Below are 21641 nucleotides of genomic sequence, written 5' to 3'. Positions count from 1 at the left end.
GGAATAGAGTCAAAGAAATGAGGAAAACAAGAAAATACAATTACTAGGTCAACCAAAGCTGAAAAAAAGTCTACAAGATAAACGTAGTACTAGGATGGGTGATCTCCTGGGAAGTCCTCGTGTTGCACCTCTGTGAAAACAGATTACAAAAAAAAAAGTCGACAAGATAATGTCATTCATTGAAATATCTTTAAACCACCATCAAGACAAGGGAAAAGAGAGTATTATTGAAAGATGTTTCATCAGTAACATCATAATCCAACAAGGTACCAATTGCTCCATGGTATTAAGCTGCAACAACATGTAAAATTGTCAGACATTTGACAAGTTTTCCTTTCATAAAATAAAATAACATAAAAAGTAAGAGATAAATATTAAATAGGCTAGCCTACAAGACTTTAGGCTAGGCTTAACAAAATCAGCCTATGACTTACTTATTAAAAAGGCTTTTTTATAACCCTTATAAGCCTAAGTCAACTATACTTTTCAACATAAGCCGGACAAGGCCAGGCTTAACGTGTAGGCTAGGCTATGCCAACCTGGCCCATTTACACTCCTAATTACCCCCGTATGTTTTTTTTTTTGGTATGCAATTACCCCATATGTTATTAGTGTAAAAATTAACGCAACAAAAGATATATATTTTGAAAGGGCCCATTCAAATTGCACACATCTCTCTATGCACGTTTTATGGAGCATGGCATGTAACATATAATTTTGGATTTTATATAAATTCCATATGAGGTGTTTCATGGCTTAAAATGCATATTCTTTATACACGATTCACTTGTATTAGATGAATAAATAATTTAACAAAAGAAATAAACTTATATGTTTTATTTTTTGCATTACAAGGGTCAAAAAGCCCTATTTCCTAACAATTTTTTCTTTTGCAATAAATTAATATCATTTTTTTACCAAACAAATGTGTTTGACAAAAAAAAGATATTTCAAAGTGATACGATTAATTATGCATGTTGATCATATGAGATTTAGTGTTAGTGTGTAAGCCTCACATTTTTGCCATAAAGCCGCGTATTCTTGATTTCTTGTCGTACGAAATTGCCACGCTGACATAAGTCTAGCATGGTATGGGGCGGACTTGTATTGGTGTAAGTGTGTGCAAATGCACACACAAATTTTTGGGCAAAAAAAGAGAGAGTATATTTTGTGTCCTCAATAAATATTAAAATTATATGGTCCAATTTAATTTCTAAGAAAAAAAAAGTCGACTCTCGGTCCCTCTGAATTCTAAAATAGACCCGGTTAGTCGAAATTGTGGTTCATTCGAAATTCAAAGAAGACTTACATTAGTACTCTCAAAAAGACTAACATGGATCTATTTTGAAATTCAGAGGGATCACGAGTCAATTTTTTTTCTAAGGGATTAAATTGGGTCCCATTGATTTTTGTTGAAGACTCAAAAGGTACTTTATTTTTGTAGTAATTTCCAGTTTTCTTTTCTTTTTTGTTTATATTTTTTTTATTTTGTAATACAATTAAAACTTTCTTTAAAAAAAAATTTCGGGGGCATTGCCACTGCACCCCATCTCTAAATGTGCAGACATAAATAAAATTGTTTGGGTCTGCCACTGAGTATGGTCAACATGAAATTTTTACGCTGGCATTAAGTACTGCTCGGCAGGTCAGGTTCGTGTCGTGCAAGTCTAACCCGTGGGTTAGATTGTCCAACCCATATACGTTCCGCATTTGTTCGTAGGTAAAAAATTAAAACTCGGATATGATCTGCTGCGGATCGTGGGTCACATGGATTGATTAGCAAAAATTGATAATTTATGTTATCAAAAAAAAAAAAAAAAAAAATTGATAATTTAATTTTTTTTTTTAAAATAAAATAAAAGAAAAAAGTGAATAAAATATTGACTCGTGACCCCAATAGTATATGTAAAAATACTAAAATTTCAAAAAACTAATAATACTTTTTTGATAATTTTTTTTTAGACCGGCACATGTCAACCCGAGACACGACACGACACTAATTCGTGTCATTTATCCAAACATGCACATGACTCGTTTTATTCTACTGGTCAACACGACTAGCATTTTGATAGGTCGAGTCATGGGTCAATCCGTAGGTCATGATATGTTTTGCCACCCTAAATACTACTTTATTACTGTGTCGTGTGACGATTAACATGCATGATTGATGACATTAATATAAAATATCTTTTGAAAAATGAATTGTAATTTTTTGAAAAATAATTGTTTGATAAAAAATACTTCACTTGAAAATATAATTTGCTGCATACATTTTCATTCAAATATCAACATAATTTATAAATAAAAGTTTGGTAACTTTGTTTCCAAAAAAAATGTTGTAACTGATAATCTCTTTTAAACATATTAATTGCCTATTTGGATTTTTTTTTTTTTTTTTATAAGTAGAAGTTAGGTCAAACATATTTTTACAAAAGCTCTTGTAATAAAAATAATTTTTTTATAATAAAAAAAGAAAGAAAGAATCCAAATATGCTCTAAATCAGTTAAAAAAATGTTAGATTTCTCTATTCTTCTTTTTTAATAATTAACCATATTTTATTTTCCCGTGATATGTGTGATGATAAATACTTTATAAAATAAAATAATTAAAATGAATATTGTTTATTTGAATTAGTTATACTTTACATATATTATTATTGTTTTTATCGGAAACATTATTATTGACTGATTAAAAGTAGACATACAATAAATTATATGATAAATGAGATAAGTACAATTGTACAAAAATGATGCAATTGGAATAAATAGTTATTGACCTAATTAATTTTCGTTATTTTGCTGTATTTCCTTATAGGTTGGACTTAGGCTTTACCCCACGTTGTACTCTTGTTTCTATAGCTAGTTGATGATTGTTGGCACACAAAGTAAAAGGGAATCTCAAAACCTCGACTGATAATGATATTTTCTAACTCCATAAGATAAGGTTGGTGATAAAAAATTCTTCTAAATTACTTTAGGGGGGAAATACTATAATTTTGATAGAATAATTTATTTTTGTAAAGGACTATATATCTCAACACACACCTCACACAAGAGTCTATTGTACTTGAAGAGTGGATGATGCAACAGGCTCAGCCTAGCCTACCTGTGCTAAGAAATTCCACAAGAGAAAGTGGGGGACGGAGAGGTTTGAACCCGGGATACGAGGCTCTGATAAAGAACCTTGAGATACACCACCCCAAAAACTAGCTCAAAGGGTGGGAGTGCCTAAGATCTTATAAACTCCCACTTTAAAGTGGAATTAAAATAAAAGTACAAAAAGGTAAACCAAAAATTGAGTCTGTGCAATATCCACACTTCTAGCCTAATGGGCTCTCGTGTGAGTGAGCGTGTTGAGATATATAGTCCCACATTAGTTATATGTGCAACTAATGCGGAGTTTATAAGGTCTTGGACACTCCCACCTTTGAGCTAGACATATAAAAAAATAAATAAGATAAAAGAATAATAAATAAGATATAGATATATTTTTTTATATCTATTTTACTTATTATTCTCTGACACATTAAATCAAAATATTAGTTGAAATTTTGATTTAACGATATTAAAGAATAATAAATAAGATAAACATGTAAAAAAAATAAAGAGAATAACATATTAAAGTAGAATTTCACAATTAAAGGGTATTTTTAATTTTAAAGTGAAAGAGCGAGGGTAGGAGGGTCATTTCAGTTTCCCAACATACCAAGTGGAATCAACCTTGAACATTAATAATATGCTGCAATTAAAGACAACTGAGAGGGGCATTATTGTCACAAAGTTAATATATAAGTTATGGTTCCATGATTTATGATCATCGTCATCTGTGCGTATCTAAAACATCTTCAAATCTATCTTTGACCGTCGTACTCTCTCTCTCCTCTTTAACTCTCTCTCTCTCTCCCTTATTAATTTTCTCTCATCATCACCCTTCACCTTTTCGCCGCTGTTGCAGACTATGCTCTACCCAAAATCGAAAACACACATACAAGGAACAACAACAAGAAGAGCCTCCACACTCATGTAGAGAGAGAAACTTTCAAAAAAATTTCACTTTTTTTTTTTTGCGCCCCTTTCCCTGTCACTGCCACTGCATAAAAGATCTCTATATATATAAAATTTTCCATCATTCATTAGCAGCAGAAAGAGAAACACTCATCTTCTTCTTCCTCTGATTTCGATACCCTTCTTTCATTATTATTAAACTTCCTCTCTCTCTCTCTCTGTGTGTGTGTTTATCTCTACAACTCTGATTCGACGGCTGTGATCTTCTCGTCTCTCCAATCGTACGTCCAGGGGTCCTTTGTCTGTCTCTTCTCATCGTCACGTCTCTCTCTACGTAAGTATCCCATCTTATTGAACAAACAACAAAATATAATAGGCTTTATAACCCGCTTTTTCTCTGTGTGTAGTACCTCTTTTTCATCACGAATCATATCCGCATAATATCAAACACACGCTGTCTAATGTCTATGCAAAGTTCAATTTTTTTTTTTTTAATTTTTTCTGTGGTTCGTTTAATTTTTCGAATCTACTAGCTCCTCAAATTCAGTGTACGTCATTTTTCCCCCCTATCTTTTTCCATTATGGGTTCGTCCAATTCTTCAAAATTTTGAAAAAAAAAAGTTATTTTTTTTTGTGTCCACACAACTGGCCTTCCACTGGATTCAGTTGTCAATCGGGTTTTTTTTATTACATGCATCGATACAGTGTTGAATTATGCATTGTCGTTAATGGGTTTTCTTTGTTCTGGCTGCGGATGCCAGATTTAGATCCATCATGGTGCTATAACCGTCTTTGACCAATTGGTTGGTTTGAAAATTGAAATCTCTTATCCGGTTCATGATTAAATGCATTCAAAATTTTGACTATTTGGAGCTGTTATATATATATATATATATATATATATAACATCTTTTTAGCTTTAACCGTTGGTCAAGTTCTGGTTTAAAAGGGTATCTCTGAATGGGGGTCCGTTACTCAGTCTGCTTCTTTTTTATTTGCATGTGGGTGTCATCTGTATCAAGATGCTGGGTAGTACTGCTCTGCTGTTATTCAGGAATGATATTTAGACTCATATAATATTGTTGAGTACTGTTATATTCTGTCAAATTTCTGATGTGCTCAATGATTTTTAACAAAAAGTGTTTGACATTAAATTGTCTACCAGATACTATATACTAAATAGGCTTCAAATTTGGGGTTTGAGCAAGTGTCTATTTTGGTCTTTAATTTTGAACCCTAAGATGGTTTGGTTATACGAAAGTTAGTTATAGGCCTGTTTTCTGCTTTTCTTGGTTCTTTTTGTTTTAGTTTATGTACTTAATACTGAGGATAATACCTGTGGTCCAATGCAAAAGGGATATTATAGATGATTTTGTGAAAATATTTATTTATTTAGTTTTTAAAACTCTTCAGGTTGTATTTTTACATAGAGTTCTCTTGTTTATTCCATTTACAGTTTGTATGTATTATGCATGTATGGAATTTAATATGTGGACTTCTCTTAAGTTGTATAGATCTTTTGTTCTTTGCTCAGTATATTTTTCGTGTCAAAGAAGTACTCATGTCATTTCATGGAAATGCAATTACACATGGGCCGGTTGTATAAAAACCATTATTAGAGCATCACCTATCACTTTAAGTTTTCGGTTGAATTGATTATTTATATAGTATCAAAGATAGCATGCACTGAGAAGAGCATCATCCCAAAACTTTTAGGTTAAATTAATTTTTTATATGGTATCGGAAGAGCTAGAGTGACCAACAGATCATGAGTTTGATCCTCACCGCCCTCACTAAGTTAATAATCAATTAAGTCTTGTAATTTTTTTTAACACAAGTAGATGTGCCTGTGCAATTGTCCACATTTCAAATACAGTGGGCTCTATTACGAGGGTGTGTTAGAGAAATATAAAAACCATTATTGAAGCTTCACCTATCAACTTAAATTTTTGGGTTGAATTGGTTCTTTGCACGGGTAATTAGGTAATTAGCAAGATTCTTGTCAATGTTTCGGTCTTATATTAATGTTTGGTGTGCTTTTATATATGTATGATATTGTTTCTCATCGTTTCATATGATGGTTTTTTTAGTTGAATTAAGTGGATGAATTTCTTGTGACCGTTTGTTGTTTTTGTATGCTTTCAGGAATGGTCTTTTAAGGCGCATAGAACTGTGGGGCTATTTGTCATAGCATCTGTAAATGATCTTATTTCCTTGATTTCGACTGTAGTTAGAGAGTAGCTTCTCTGGAAAACTAAACATGGAGTCCAACGGTCACAGAAGAGTAAGGAGACATGATTATGTTGTTAAAGAAAATGGTAATTCCCATTTGTCGAATCTTGATGATGAACATGATCCATGGACTGCATGGGCATACAAGCCTCGTACGATCACATTGTTGCTTATTGGTGCTTGCTTTCTTATGTGAGTGCTTTGCTGGATGAATTAATGCTATTGAGTAGTGTATTTTTATCAACTTGGAAATTTGTTCTTTAATAAACTTAAATTTCTTCCCCACTTGATTTTATTTTACTGTATATCGGTTGTGTATGTCAGTTGGGCGAGTGGAGCACTTGATCCAGAAAGAGATTCGTCCGGTGATGTTGTTACTTCAGTTAAAAGGTTTGGTATTTTTAGTTTAATATTGGTACTCATATTTCTTTGTTGAGTATTTTACTTTTTGTACAATATGCTGAATGCCCACACAATTGTTTCTCTGTAGGGGTGTATGGGCAATGATTGCTGTTTTTCTTGCTTATTGCCTGCTGCAAGCTCCTTCCACGTGAGTAATCAGAGAGAGTATATTTTGTATAGTTTGGTATTTTTCATTTACTTTTATTGTTATTGATTGTATATATTAGTCTTGTTGCTTTTATACTTATTTTATATTGAATATAGTTGTCTGGTATATATGTTGAGTTTAGATTTAGATCCCAAGTTTGTAATGAGGTATTCCTCCATGATTGGATTATTTTCTTGCCTGTATCTGGGAGGGGATTGAGTATCCGAAATTTTATTTTCAGGTTTGAGAGATGGTGTTGAAGATATTAATTCCATACTTTGAGTTATTATATTTCATATTTTGAGTTAAGAGTTTATATTAAGTGAATTATGAAGCTGCTGTACATATATATTTCTTTATCACCATTTTAGAACAACATTATGTATTAAGGCCAAGTCATTTGAGATAATCTAGGTCTCATTCAAGATTGGGTGGTTATGGGGTGTTTTAGATTTTGGTAGCCAAGTGAGATTGAATTGCTGCAAGATTTTTGGGAAGAGAAGTTACCGGAGAACACTACTTTTTGAGGTTCAGGGTTTAGAGAGTGTGTGGGAGAGATTTGGAACTGTATGAAGAGAACTGAAAATCCAAGGTGTTTAATATTGTTTGATGGAAACTCATTCCATACAAATTTTCATATAATCCTGCTTAAAATTGTTCTGCTAAGTTATAGATCTAGGACAATACTTACTTGGATGAAAATATAAGCATGAGCTGATTTCTGGCTCTTGTGGGATAGAAAATAATGGTGGAGGAATAATAATATAATAGGCTTTTAGTTCAGCTGAAGTTGTAGTAATTTTCTCTTTTGAGACTATTATCTCTATGTAATTTATTTATTTTTTCCTGTTTTCATTCAGGGTTCTTATTAGGCCACATCCTGCAATATGGCGCTTGGTCCATGGGATGGCCGTTGTTTACCTGGTTGCCCTCACATTTTTGCTTTTTCAGGTTGGTGTTAATGTTTTTGATTTACTGTTCTTGCTGTGTGTATGTCAGTATATGTAATGCATGCATGCAAAGCTTGAAGTTAGCACTTATATATTTGTAAAACTTGAAGTTTTCATTTTTGTGGTGCATCTTTGCACTAGATTTTTGCATGCTGTTTGGATTTGCATCTTTTTGCTTCGTTCAACTAAGTCTGTGTCTTCGGTTGTATATTTTTTGTCATTTATTGCTCTGTTTCCAGCAAGTGAAAGAAAGTGAACTAACATGTAGCTTGAATTTGTTTTTTCCCACAGAAGCGTGATGATGCTCGGCAGTTTATGAAGTATCTTCATCCTGATCTTGGTGTTGGTAATTCAATCTGATTCTTATAGTTTAGCTTTGAATTGATTGGAATTAATTCATTGTGGATCTGTGTTGTATGTGAGATTTTAAAAGCTTTATTGGTTGGTTATGGATCAGCTTGTTGCCTTCAGTTTCAAAATTTGTAAATACCATGTCTTATTTTGGCAGAACTTCCAGAAAGATCCTATGGTGCTGATTGTCGCATATATCTGCCTGAAAACCCTGCATGCAGGTTTAAGAATGTTTATGTATGTTTTCTTCTCACAACCTTTTGTTTTTTCCTATTCTCTCCTCATATATTTTTTTCTTTGTATTATCATATTTGGATCTAACATGGAGCTTAAATATTATGCTTTATTTTACAGGAGACACTTTTTGATGAGTTTGTTCTAGCTCACATTATTGGGTGGTGGGGGAAGGCAATATTGATTCGTAATCAGCCCCTTCTTTGGGTGTTATCAATTGGTTTTGAGTTCCTGGAGGTTAGCCCTGATCTGATTAATAAACTCTTTGGTTTTTTTACATAGGAGCAATTGTGCATAAAGCTTAGCTTTTTTCCTTTTTCGGTGTATATCTTCTATATTGTTTACAAACCATTCTATGTTTGTATCTTCAGCTTACTTTTCGTCACATGTTACCGAATTTCAACGAGTGCTGGTGGGACAGTATTATTCTTGACATCTTGATCTGCAATTGGTTTGGTAAGAGTTTTGGATACATTTTTTATTTGACTTTTTGAAAATTTCCAAGATTGCATGTGGTTTATTAGTTGAAGCATGAGCTTTTTTATTGTATCACCATGTCAAGGAAATACATTTTGATTTTGAAAACGGGGCTAGACCCTTAAATGCATGAAGCTTGTAGGACACCAACATTTGTGAATGCATCCTTTCTATTTAAAATTTAAAGGGTATATGAAATTGTGAGTGTTTGCACTATCATGGATGAGAATTGTTAAAACATTGTACGTATGAATAATTTGATAACGTTATCATGTGCCTTAAATTGAACTTGTTTTCAGAATCCATTGAATGTTCATTCTATAGTGAAATTTCTAAGATTTAATTAGTAGTTGTACTTGCTGAAGGATTGTTTTGTAACTTTATCATTAGGATGACATTGAAGCCTATAATAGTGTACTTAGTGTAATATTATTTTTTCTGCAAGTTCAGTTGTTTTATTATATCTAAACTAATTTTATCATCCTGGAAAACTTTGGACACATCATGTGAACTTTAGTGGTTCTCTTAGTATCATAGTTCATGGTTATGGACTTCTGGTGGTATTGAATAAGCTCTTGTATTGAATCTCTTAAAATTATTATTAGTTTGAATTATCAGATCCCCCTCCCCCTCCAGAAAACTACGTGATGCTACTCACTTTATCAAACAGAATGCAGTACTGTTGTAATTAATGCCTTCTGGCATTAGAATTGTTACAGGCTCACAGCTGATTGTAACATGTTTTACTTGGTGTAATATGCAGGAATTTGGGCTGGGATGAATACTGTTAGGTACTTTGACGGGAAAACATACAAGTGGGTTGGTCTAAGCCGCCAGCCTAATATAATAGGAAAAGTATGTTTTGTGATTTTGAATTTTTTTTTTTTCGTCAATCATCACATTATGCTTGAATCTTTATTTTCTATTGAAATTGAAATCATTCTAATCTGTATGATGATTTTTCTTTGCCTACTGGATCAATGCCAAAATACTTATTTTCTGGTAGTTGTTTTCACTAAAATTGGGTTTCTGATAGTGTTTTAATAACTAGTACAGTCACTTCATCATGAGAAAAAAGATGAATTGACTCTGAAAAATGTTTAGTTAATTTTTGTTGTTAATAATTTTAGTACTCTTAGCTACTCTTTCATTGTTATTAGGTGAAAAGAACATTAGGCCAATTCACACCAGCTCAGTGGGACAAAGATGAGTGGCATCCATTGCTTGGTCCTTGGCGTTTTATTCAAGTGCTTAGTCTTTGTATTGCATTTTTGACAGTTGAGCTCAACACATTCTTTTTGAAGTTCTGTCTCTGGATACCTCCACGCAATTCAGTTGTTATATATAGATTGATTTTGTGGTGGCTACTTGCAATTCCAACAATTCGTGAGTACAATTCATACCTTCAAGACAGGTACATTCTCCATCTCTCTTGTTCACATTTTTCTGTTTGCATATTGTATGTTGAATGTTGATGATTGGCAACATCCTAGTGAATTTTTAACATTTCATCCTGTCTTATATTATTCATTGTGAATTTTTCAGAAAGCCAGTGAAAAAGGTTGGAGCATATTGTTGGCTCTCTCTAGCCATATGCATAGTCGAACTTCTGATTTGCATCAAGTTTGGACAGGGTAACTCTCTCTTCTTATATGTCATATTTAGGTGTTATTTATGTACACAGATGATACTTTATTCACTGATTACATGCTCATTTGTGTTACCACAGGCTTGTATCCAAATCCGATGCCTTTATGGCTGGTAATATTTTGGTCATCTGTTGGAGTGGTAATTCTTACATTTTTGGTTTTTTGGTCTTGGCAAAACCATCGGTGTCTAGAGAAAAAGAGGCGATAATTCCACTATTGCAGTGCATTATTCTTTGATTCCTTCCTGATTTTTAAGGGTATCTATCCATAGCCATACATGGTGTAAATACTATCATCCTCATAATTGTAAATGTCGTAAGTGATTATTCTCCTAGGGTAGTGGTTATCATAGTTTCTTTGAGGGGCAAATATTAGTTTCAACTGGTAGAAGGATGTACTTCTTATGAGGCTTCTGAATAGGTTTCCACCATTAGAGAATTGGCCAATTTCTTCCTCTTGGAATGAATCATTATGAAGTATGTATTCAGTTATTTGAATGAAATTTTGAATGAATGAAACATGTTATGTATTGATTTTCTGTATCTAGACTTGGCCCACCAATTGTTGAATGCTTTAAAATGTGTCAATCGTTCTAAATGTAATAATACTGTCGTCTCATTACTTACGTTGGTGATTGACTTTAACGCTATGTTTAATTGTGCCACGCTGATACGATATGCAGCACATTTTATCTTTAGGTACGAACATTTTTAGTATTACTAGCTTTCAGATTTATGATATATGATAAAAAGATGCCTAGAATTTGAACTTCAAGTTTGAAAATTTGATCCTTAGAAAATTTATTTTTTAAAGGAGATCTTTGATCTTCATCCGTTGCAATTGCGAAAGGAATGTATGTATAAAAAAATTGCTATATATATATAAAACACAATTAGCGATTTTTACATATTTGGGTCTCTAATTCAAAATAGTGACTATTTTGTCGCGCTTGCCCAAAAATTTTATCAAACTGCACGCTATCAGTAAATTTTGTTAAAATACCACGCGACATATTTCGCTACGTTTGCAAGTAATTCGCTACACAGTGTAGTGAAATATGCCATGCCAGGATGCACAGTCAACAAAAAATGACAAGTGTCAAGCAGGCAGAATCAAAGCATAATTCGGTACATAGTGTAGTGAATTTCTGTCTGCTTGACACGTGTCATTTTTGCTGACTGTGCATCCTGATATGACATATTTCGCTACACTGTGTAGCGAATTACTTGCAAACATATTTCGCTACATAGTGTAGCGAAATATGCCGCGTGACATTTTGACAAAATTTACTATTGGCGTGACAGTTTGATAAATTTTTTGGCCAAACGTGACAAAATGGTCACTGTTCCCTCTAATTCCAACATTATCCACCAAGGTAGATTATGGTTTCGATAAACGTGCATGTTCCACTTTGACAAATAAAACATTGGGTTTTTCTTTTCTCATGTCATAATGAGATAATATCTCTCATGTTATAGACATTAGACACAACAAGTTGTAAGTTCACCATTTGTTAAAAAAATAAAAAATAAAAATTAAATAGTACAAATTTTGATACCTCATAACATGAGAAAGCAATCTTAACAACATGAGAAAATGATTTTTCTAAAACATTTGTTCAGTCAATAATGAAAATATTTTAAAAGGTTTGGAAAATAAAAAAAATATAGAGCTTGAATAGTTAATGCATGTATAATGTATTTTATGGTTTTAAGTATTTTATCAGAGGAAGGGCCAAACAAAATCAAGGAGGCATTTTGGAAGAGATTTAAAATTGCTACTACTCTGAGGCTCTGTTTGGGAGATAGTTTTTGGAGGAAAAGGGAAGGGAAGGGAGGGTTTTAGGAAACCCTTCCCTTATTTGTGAGTTAAAAAAATAAAGAGAAGGAATTGGAGGTTTTTACTAAACCCTCTAAAACCCTCATTCTTCTTAAAATTTAAGTTCCCCCAATTTGGGGGGTTTGAGGGAAAAAATATTAAAAATTACTTATCTACTCTTAGCATTAAAATGTAAAAATTACATAATGTGAATCATTTTTAAATGTGACATTATTAGAAAAATCTCAAATACCGACAAAATTTATCGACGAAAAATATTTCGTCAAAAATAGTGATGAAATTTTTGATGAAAATAATATACGTAAAAAAACTTCCCTCAAAACTAAAGACAAAATTAGAGACGGAACAAATTTTGCCATAATTACTGACATAAAATTTTTACGGAAAATAAATTCAACAAAAATTATAGATAAAATATAAATTCCGTCAAATCTTTCACGAAAATATTTTTGTCCAAAATTTTGAAGAAACACATTTCCATCGAAAAGTTTCGACGTAAAACAATTACGTCAAAATATTTTACGATAAACATTTCCATCAAAATTTGTGACTAAAAACATTTCTGTAAAAAATTTTGACGAAATTTTTTTGTCAGAATTCTTTACGGAATCTAAATTTTGTCAAAACATTTCCCTCAACATTTTTCACAAAAACACATATTCATCGAAATTTTTCATGAAAAATGTTTCCATCAAAATTTTCAATGAAACACATTTTCATCGAAAATTTTTGACAGAAAAAAATTCATCAAAATTCTTTACAGAATTTAAATTCCGTCGAAAGTTTTTGACGGAAATATTTTCGTTAAACTTTTTGACAAAAAAATTCCTGTCAAATTTTTTAACGAAACGCATTTGCATCGAAAATTTTCGACGAAAAATATTTCCGTCAAATTTTTCGATAAAAAAATATTTCTATCAAAATTTTCAACGGAAAACATTTCTATCAAAAATGTTTGACAAAATATATTTCTGTAAAAAATTTTGACAGAAAAAATATTCTGTCAAATTTTTTAACGAAACACATTTTCATTCAAAATTTTTTGTAAAATGTTTTGACGGAAAATATTTCTGTAAAAAATTTTGACGAAAAAATTCGTCAAAATTCTTAATAGAAACCAAATTCCGTCAAAAGTTTTGTACGAAAAAATTTTCGTCATACTTTTTGACTAAAAAAAATTTAGTCAAAATTTTTGATGAAACACATTTCTATCGAAATTTTTTGAAAGAAAAATATTTTCGATAAGAAACATTTCTATCGGAATTTTCAATGGAACACATTTTCGTCAAAAAATTTCAACGAAAATTATTTCCGTAAAAAAATTGGATGAAAAACATTTCTGTATTATATTTTGAAAAAAAAAAAAAATTCTTTATAGAATCTAAATTCTGCCTAAAGTTTCACAGAAACATTTCCCTCAAAATTTTTGAAAAAATATTTTAGTTGAAATTTTCATTTTTCATCGAAGATTTTGGACGGAAAATTTTTCGTCAAAATTTTTGAAGGAATTCTTTTTTACAACAAAAAATTTGTCTGAAATTTTATTTTTGTAAAATTTTTCATCGGATAAAAATTCCATCGTCTTAGATGAAAAGTACTCCGACAGAAAAATATATTTTTGACATAATTTTTGCCGTTTTCAACGTACGTTTTTTGTTGAAAATATGATATTTTTTAGTAGTCTGAACAATACATAAATAATTTTTTTTAGCATTTTAAATTTTATTTTATTTGTGAAATATAATAATTAATTAATTTTAGAAAAAGGCTAAAATTGTAAAAATTTCTTATTGACCCTCCAATTTTCCCATTTTCATTTTTTTAACTCCCAAACAAGAGAAGGGAATACCCTCCAATTTTCTTCCCTTCCTTTCCCTCCCTCCCCCTTGGATCCCCTCCCTTCCCCTCTCCTTCAAACTCCCAAACAAAGCCTGAAACTCTTTTTATTTTCAGATAATGCTATGGGATATCCTCACATTATTTGAGTGAGTGTGATACTAATTTTCGCTTGATTGTTGGCATAATTTTGGCTACAATATGTACATAAAGTTTGTATATTATAAGCACAATTTGTCAACTAATTTGTGTGTTTCATATATTTGTTTGAGAATTTTTCCAAACAACACATTCAATGAAAATTTGTAAGACTGTTTTCAAAGAGGCACATATCCTAAGGACATTGGATGAAAGTAACTAATTATTTATCCACTCAAACTCTGTTTGGTTAAATAAATCTATGACGAATGAAGCCTAATAACTTTTTAAACAAATGAATTATAAAAAATTAAACTTGAGGGTTTCTGTTAATAAAAATAAAAAATCAAGAGAAATGTTATATTTACAACTTGTTTTTGTTTACAACCTTTTACAACCATAATCTTAACCGTTGATTTTCGTCAATTAACGGTTATCATTTATTGTGAATTGATAATTAATTAATAAATTTAATTTACGAAAATAATAACCTTTGATTCACAATAAATGATAACTGTTGATTGACAGAAATCAACGGTTAAGATTATGATTGTAAATAAAAATAGATTGTAAGTATAACATTCTTCAAAAATCAAATATATTATATAATTTAGGTTTCGGAGCGCGGGGGAGGCAAATGACAGTTGTTATAATTAAGGTGCTTATCTTTCCATCAGCGCTTTGATATGTAATTTTTTTTAAAAAAATTTTAGAAATTATTTCTCTCATTTTTAATCACTGCATATAATTTATGGGTTTAACATTTTTTTTTGCTGCAAAATTTCTTGTCCCCTTATATAAAAATGAGTAGATCTCGTTAATTTTTTTTTTATAAAAGCAGAAATATTTTTTTCCATATTTTATTAAAGAACAATTATATTTACTACCATAGTAGGTTACGACTCTTAGCACCTTATTGATTACTATTGAATTAATTTAAAATCAAATGTTGAAAACTGAAATTTTTTTAACTGTAGTTGATTTCAAAATGATATAACCAATAATAAGAGTGGTAAGTTTAAAATGATAATAAATATAACATTCCTCATTTTATTATTATTTTCTTTAAACAAATGCGTCTGAAAAATTTTGTGTGCTGATAAAATTGTTGGCAGTTGTATGCCGAGTATCTTACGCAGCTTTTCTTCTATTCTTGGGGATGGCCTCAGGGAATTACTTTAAAAACTTATCGACAGGATGACTTCTTTCTTAATAATCTTTTAATTAGAATATTATTGAGCAAGTAATTTGTTCTTATATTACATAGGCTTGGACGAATTATAAAATAAATAAAGGATATCAATAATACTTTTGGTGTCCTCTCATTTCAAAGATTGACAAACAAAAATTCATGAATCAATTTTAGAAAAGAGAAATAATCAATTTTGGTCAACATATTAAAAATAATTGGACCATTTATTAATAAAAAATGAATATGATTGGAGGATTATTTTAACTATAAAAATAAAGGAGGATTATATATATCTTCTAAATACTTTCTTGCTAGCTGCAACGCTGATATTGTAAGGTGTGTTAGACCGCAAACTTATTTATCATTTGAGTAGCTCTTTATGGAGAAAAGTCAATGAACTATTATTTTAATTTATAATATATTTGATGACTATATATTTACCATTTTATAACTAAATAATCATATTTTATTCATGAATTAAATTAGAAACATATTCGTAACTTACACTCAATTGGAATATTACATAGTTTACGTTTACGCCAAGAATTTCTTGATAAATACATCGTTGTATAAGTCAATATTTGTTCCTTCCCAATGGCTATTTTGACATATATTTCTATGTGGAAAATGGCATTGTAGCGAGCTTCCTCTTCCATGTAGTCCTTCCTCTGACAATTTCATCGTTTTGTTTCTCTCCTTTGATTTGTAGAAGATGTGTATACCTTATTGGCCTCTGCTCAAGACAGGTCAGGACCCCACCACCATTTATAATATCTGGTGATGCCAAGGACAACCCATTAAGCAAACTCGTGCAGTAATCTTGTTCCACCACACCATGTAGTATTTCATCTTCTTCAGGTTCACATAGTGATTGAACTATATCTGAACTTCCACACTCCCTTCTGTACTCTAGTGTGATACCAGATAATTGGAAGCCCTCAAGAAATTGATCTGGGATGTTCTATAAAATAAATCAATAATAGAAGTTAAAAAGAGTTAACTATATATATGACATTAATTCATTATGACTCTAGTGAAGAATAATGAGTAGATAAATTTTGTAACTTACCTCTAGCATCCATCTTACATACTTCACATTATTAACATGTTGGTTCATGTCCAAATCACTTCTCTTGGGCTGCAAAGTAGACAGAGTCATTAAATTGTGTACATTATTTATATGATGTGGCAGCATTTAATTATGGATTCGTTTTTTCTCCGTTTGCAGTTAAGTTATCTGCAGTAAGTTTAATACGACGTCGTTTTGGAGTGGAAATCGTAGTGTTTTTGTAATTTTAATTTATTTTAAAATTATTATAGTCTTTATAATTATAATTTTTTAACATTTCAATCCCAAAATGACGTCGTTTTGAGAGTAAATGCAGATAACTGTAGAAATATTTTTCTGTTTAATTATAATGCATAAAATGGTATACCTTCAAGTCAGAATTCAAGTATTTTGCCTCTTTGTCCAATTTGACAATTTTTTCATGAGCATCTTCCTTTATTGCTTGCTTTTCTATAAACCAAGGTGTAAGTTCATCCCTCACTTCTTCTGGCATTTTGGAGAGGCGTCTTGATTTACAGTTCATCATCACCCATGTGCTGTTTTTATGTTAATATCAATCAGGTATATATTAAGGGGGGAAGCTGAGAAAATCTTCTAAAATGTTAGAAAAATTGTCATATACATGTATACCTTGTTGCACGAGCAAAAATTTGACCTGTGGCTTGACTTCTTATCAACCAGTCACGCCGCATTCCATTCTTGCCAGATGCTCCAACCCATGTGTCAATTTCAACTATCTCTCCCCTGATGATACATGTTAAGTGCATTACTAGTTATTACTTATTATGATTCTGCTATGCCATGATGATTGATGAGACTTGATAGTAAAACTAAAACTTCATTTTCTTTAACTTTGTTTCAAATATTCTGCCAATTTGCTAATACTTTATGGCCAGTCACAATGTATTCTGACTCTGATAATGTGCTCTGAAGTTCTTTGTTTAGTTAAGTTTGGGTTGGCCACGGTCCATGATATGTTTAAATATTGAATATTTAAATGAAATTCTATGCTTATCTTGGTCAACACATGTCGCTATTAGAACAACTAGGAAGTCTCTAGTTTTCTGCTGCTAAAAGGGTACAAGAAATTAAAGAGGTCTTGAATATGAAGAAAATTCCTAGGAGAACCTTCAAGAAATGGTGCAATTTTGTCGAGTAAGAATTGTCTGTAGTGAGGTGAAAATTTTTAAATTTGATTCTATCTTCCTAATAAAAAATTATTAGAAAAGTCCAAATGTACATTGCATTCATTTATGTCCTTGTAGTTGTAGTTATTATCAAGGACAGGTACTTACCAGATGGGATAGTAATCAATCAAAACTTGCATTCTCGAGACAACCCAAATGAGATCGTTCCTCATCATTCCATGTGTTGCTCCAAACCCATCACCGAGCAATCCAGACATCCATACATGGTTCAATGCTGTTTCCTGCATATAATACAAGCTAGCTATATGAAGGACTATGAAATGAAAGGAAGCAATCTTTTATTAATGTTAATATTTTCTGGAGAATATGGTATATATACCAGAGTCTATGAACTTAAACGTAGCATTTAAAGGCTTAATCACGCGAACCGCTCTGAATAGGATTAGTCACGAAGCGATGAACTGATTGGAATATCTCCAAAAAATGTAGGATTTTAATTGTACTAAAAAAAAAAGTTAGGATTTTAAAGAATTGTAAACTATTGTGTGAAAAAAATAGAATATGTAAAAATAATTGACGGAACATTAACATATTATACCAATATGAGGTAGGATCCTTCGACACCAGTATCAAATTTGAAATTTAACACCTCATCTGATAACCGTTAGATCAAAGAAGATCAATGGGAACAAAACAATGAAGCCCTTGTGGTTTTTATGAAGAAAACTTAGTTAAATGATATTAACTCACCTGAAGAAGATTGAGGATGCTCTCAAGTGTGGCGGTTTTATCAGCTCCAACTTCATAGGATCTAATAACAATAGTCTGTCTGTAACCAACTCCACCTTCAACCATGAGCCCTTGACGATAAGGATCAGCCATTTGCTTCTTTGTTGGGATGTATAAGCGTTGGCCATTTTCAGCAAGGGTAACACCCTGACCAAGAGTACTTGGAGCTGCTGCTTCAACTGTTTGGTTAAGTGTCTCAACTTTGATTGCAGAACTTAAAGTCCCATTAACTCTGATGCTGCTGCTATTCAGTGATTTCTTAAGCTGGTCATCGTTTCCTTTCATGGAACAGCACCTTACAACAAGATAAGCAGAGGCTGGATATGAGAAAGTAGCAGCCATTATTATTCTCTATTTTGTTCTTTTTCTCCTGATGATATGGAAGGAGAGAGGTTGGAAGAGAAGAATGGGGAATAAAACATTTTTATAGTTTAAGTTTAGGCGGAATTATTAAAGCAGGACAAATAAATGAACTTTGTGAGTAAGCTGATATCAAAGAGGTCTTGGTGTTTGTTTCGGATGTAGCTTTTAGGTTTGTCCCATTTGAAAAAGGATACGCCCTAGAACTGATCGTTAAGGTAAACTCTGAACAAAAGCTTGTTTAGTAGTTTGTGTAAGGCAATTTTGTATGTTTGTGAAATACAGAAAGTGGGAATTTTTCTGAGGCTTTCACTAGCTGTAGTACTACTAGCCTGACATGTTAAACTTTGTCTTCTTCTATAATACTGGGGGCTGGACTTTGAAATTTGGTCAGCTATGGATAAACATGGTGCTCAATATTACAAAGGTAGTTGGTAGAAAACAGAAAAAAAGAAGCTAACTCTAGAAGGTTGACATGAGGCAACAGAATCAGACACCCTGTTGTTGAAAATTCTGTGTTGCGTGGAAGAATCCGAACTTTCTTGGAATTACTATGTTTTCTGTCGTTTGTTAGGATTTAGGAAGATTGGAAATTATTATAAGAACTGGGAGTATATCAAATCAACTGAACATTTGTAAAGGTTGCTTGAAATAACTTTTTTTTTTTTTTTCAGCATGAGTTAATAAAAATGAACATAGTATATGACAAATGGAGGTTGAACATAGCACAAAAAAGCAACTTGATGAATGGGAATGGGATGTTTTTTTGCTAAATTGCGAGGTTTTTGTAAGTTTGTTTATTTGTGTATTTATATTTTTTTAATTTTTATCTTGGATGTAACACTTTTTAATATTATTATCATGTGTTGTCATACTACATTAACAAAAAATTTCATAATCATTCTAATATTTTTTAAAAGCAATTCTTATCCATAAGATATAGTTCATTCACAAAAAAAAAAAAAGAGTGTATAATTAATTTGCTTTTATACTGCGGTATCACATTATGCAATTTATTTGAAACGTCACAGTCAAAATCACTCTCCAAGGTTACATAACAAGAAATTACGCTGTATGTCTGGGAAACCTCATGCAAGTTGAATATCTTTGGGTCGGCAAAAGTGATTTGGAATCAGTATCACTATATTTGATAATTTTAGAACAAAATCAATTTTACATCAAAACCATAATTGTGTTGCATGTATGTTGACAAAAGTATTTTAATTTATCATATTATTATTTTAATTTTTTTACATAGCCAATTAATAATTATATATCTAACAGTAATTTTCATCAATAAATCTGAATATTACTTTTATGAAAATAATTTTCTAAATATAAAATTTGAAGATAAACCATTACATATCCTAATTGATAACTGCTGTATCTTTTTAAATTGTTTATGTTTCCTTTCGTCCATTGGGCCTATTTAGTTTCTTTTCCTCTCTAAGTTTCGTCTATAGAACCTCCAGAATCCGGTATTCAAAATGGTTCATGTATATCTTAATTACACATATCTCACTTTTGCTTTCAGTGAAAAAATGAAAATGTTGCTTTGATAGTTAATATAAGACTTATAATGTTTGAAAAATAGTACATTCCGTTCACTAAGATGTGAAGGAAAACTTGAAAGTGGATTCACTAAGTGATTTGTGAAACTAAATTTCAAAGCTGTAAACGTGATTTTCTCAAAAATAAAATAAAATGGCATCTGATAACATATTAGAAAAAAAGAAAGAGTACTGAATATTCTTCATTAACAATTCATTTATTTGCAAACCAACCCATTTAGATCCTTTTTTTTTGGTAACTAAGGATCTAGATCCTTTAGCCTAACAGATAGTGAAAAAATAACAAACTTGGTTTAAATAACAAACTCAGCAAAACGAGCAAAAAAGAAAACAAACCTTTTACAACAGAATTCCTATTTCTAAATTTACAATTGTACCCTACAATTCTAACAGAGTGATAGAGTTAATGCCTTTTCTTTGAGCAAAGGAGTGCCAAATCCCAGAACTACACAACACAACTTGGATACGAGGCAAGAAAATTCCAACCAAATCAGGTGCTAAATATCTAAAACAGCAAGAGGGTCCGGAGGGTTTTGAAAGTGAGCATAAAACTAGATTCTGTTATTAAGATCAGACCAGCACACACCTATCAGATTGGATTGTAGTTTGTAACGCAAGAAAAATAATAATTATGGATATGTGTGGTTTAAGAACTTTTTTTAATATTTTTATTAATAATTATAGAAATGTCATTTTTCCCTTACTTGATTGCTTGAATTTAAAGACTCGCATAAAAAACGATAAAAACTTTTCCTGTAAAAGTCTTTAAGCAAAAGAAATTATTATTTTTCTAAAAGTCTTTAAAAACAAAATAAAAGTATGAATATATCTAATTGTGCAAGCAGACCAAGATTTGCATAAATACATTTAATTCTTGTGCACGTAATTAACCCAACACCTTCATGCGAATGACATAATAGAGAAGCAGCTGCGAAGTGTCCATGGAGGCTCTGTTTCCGCACTTCATATCCTCCAATGTAAACAATAATAATAATAAATTAAAAAAAACAAGAGAAGCAAATCTTGACCATCCACGTAAGATTGAATGATCAACATTAGCTCATCTCATCTCATAATACAAAAGGGATTTGTTTTGTTTTATTTATATTTTTACTTTTTTCAATATATGTTGTTATATAATGAAATATATGCTGTGTGCGTGAAAAATAGATCATGTTCCTTGAAAGGCTGACACAGAAGCGATAGAGCAACCAGTTTTGAAGATGAAACAAATATTGAAATTTGTTTGCA

The 21641-nt window shown here is 31.4% G+C and overlaps 2 protein-coding genes across 2 annotated transcripts; one reads left to right on the top strand and one right to left on the bottom strand.

The window, feature by feature from the left end:
• The first annotated feature begins 3840 nt into the window (after positions 1-3840).
• LOC133296437 (CDP-diacylglycerol--serine O-phosphatidyltransferase 1) lies at positions 3841-10957 on the top strand. Its single transcript, XM_061495425.1, has 13 exons — positions 3841-4339; positions 6151-6429; positions 6562-6627; positions 6728-6787; positions 7648-7738; positions 8029-8083; positions 8246-8325; positions 8443-8559; positions 8694-8778; positions 9563-9654; positions 9960-10213; positions 10345-10433; positions 10529-10957. Exons 2-13 carry the CDS (start codon positions 6266-6268, stop codon positions 10654-10656), a joined length of 1281 nt encoding a protein of 426 aa, XP_061351409.1. The 5' UTR covers positions 3841-4339; positions 6151-6265; the 3' UTR covers positions 10657-10957.
• A 5112-nt stretch (positions 10958-16069) lies between these two features.
• Positions 16070-18801, bottom strand: LOC133296443 (palmitoyl-acyl carrier protein thioesterase, chloroplastic-like). The gene is made up of 6 exons (XM_061495431.1): positions 18421-18801; positions 17818-17951; positions 17153-17266; positions 16890-17058; positions 16523-16591; positions 16070-16414 (listed from the first exon to the last, which is right to left on the bottom strand). The coding sequence occupies exons 1-6, from the start codon at positions 18799-18801 to the stop codon at positions 16070-16072; spliced, it is 1212 nt and encodes a 403-aa protein (XP_061351415.1).
• Between the last annotated feature and the right edge of the window lie 2840 nt (positions 18802-21641).

Source organism: Gastrolobium bilobum, unplaced genomic scaffold (genome assembly GCF_033153095.1).
Source record: "Gastrolobium bilobum isolate Gb01-03AN ecotype WA unplaced genomic scaffold, APGP_CSIRO_Gbil_v1 utg20910, whole genome shotgun sequence".
In the NCBI taxonomy this organism is placed as follows: Eukaryota; Viridiplantae; Streptophyta; class Magnoliopsida; order Fabales; family Fabaceae; genus Gastrolobium; species Gastrolobium bilobum.
The sequence above is the reverse complement of the archived record's forward strand: the minus strand, read 5'-3'. Positions and strand labels throughout refer to the sequence as shown.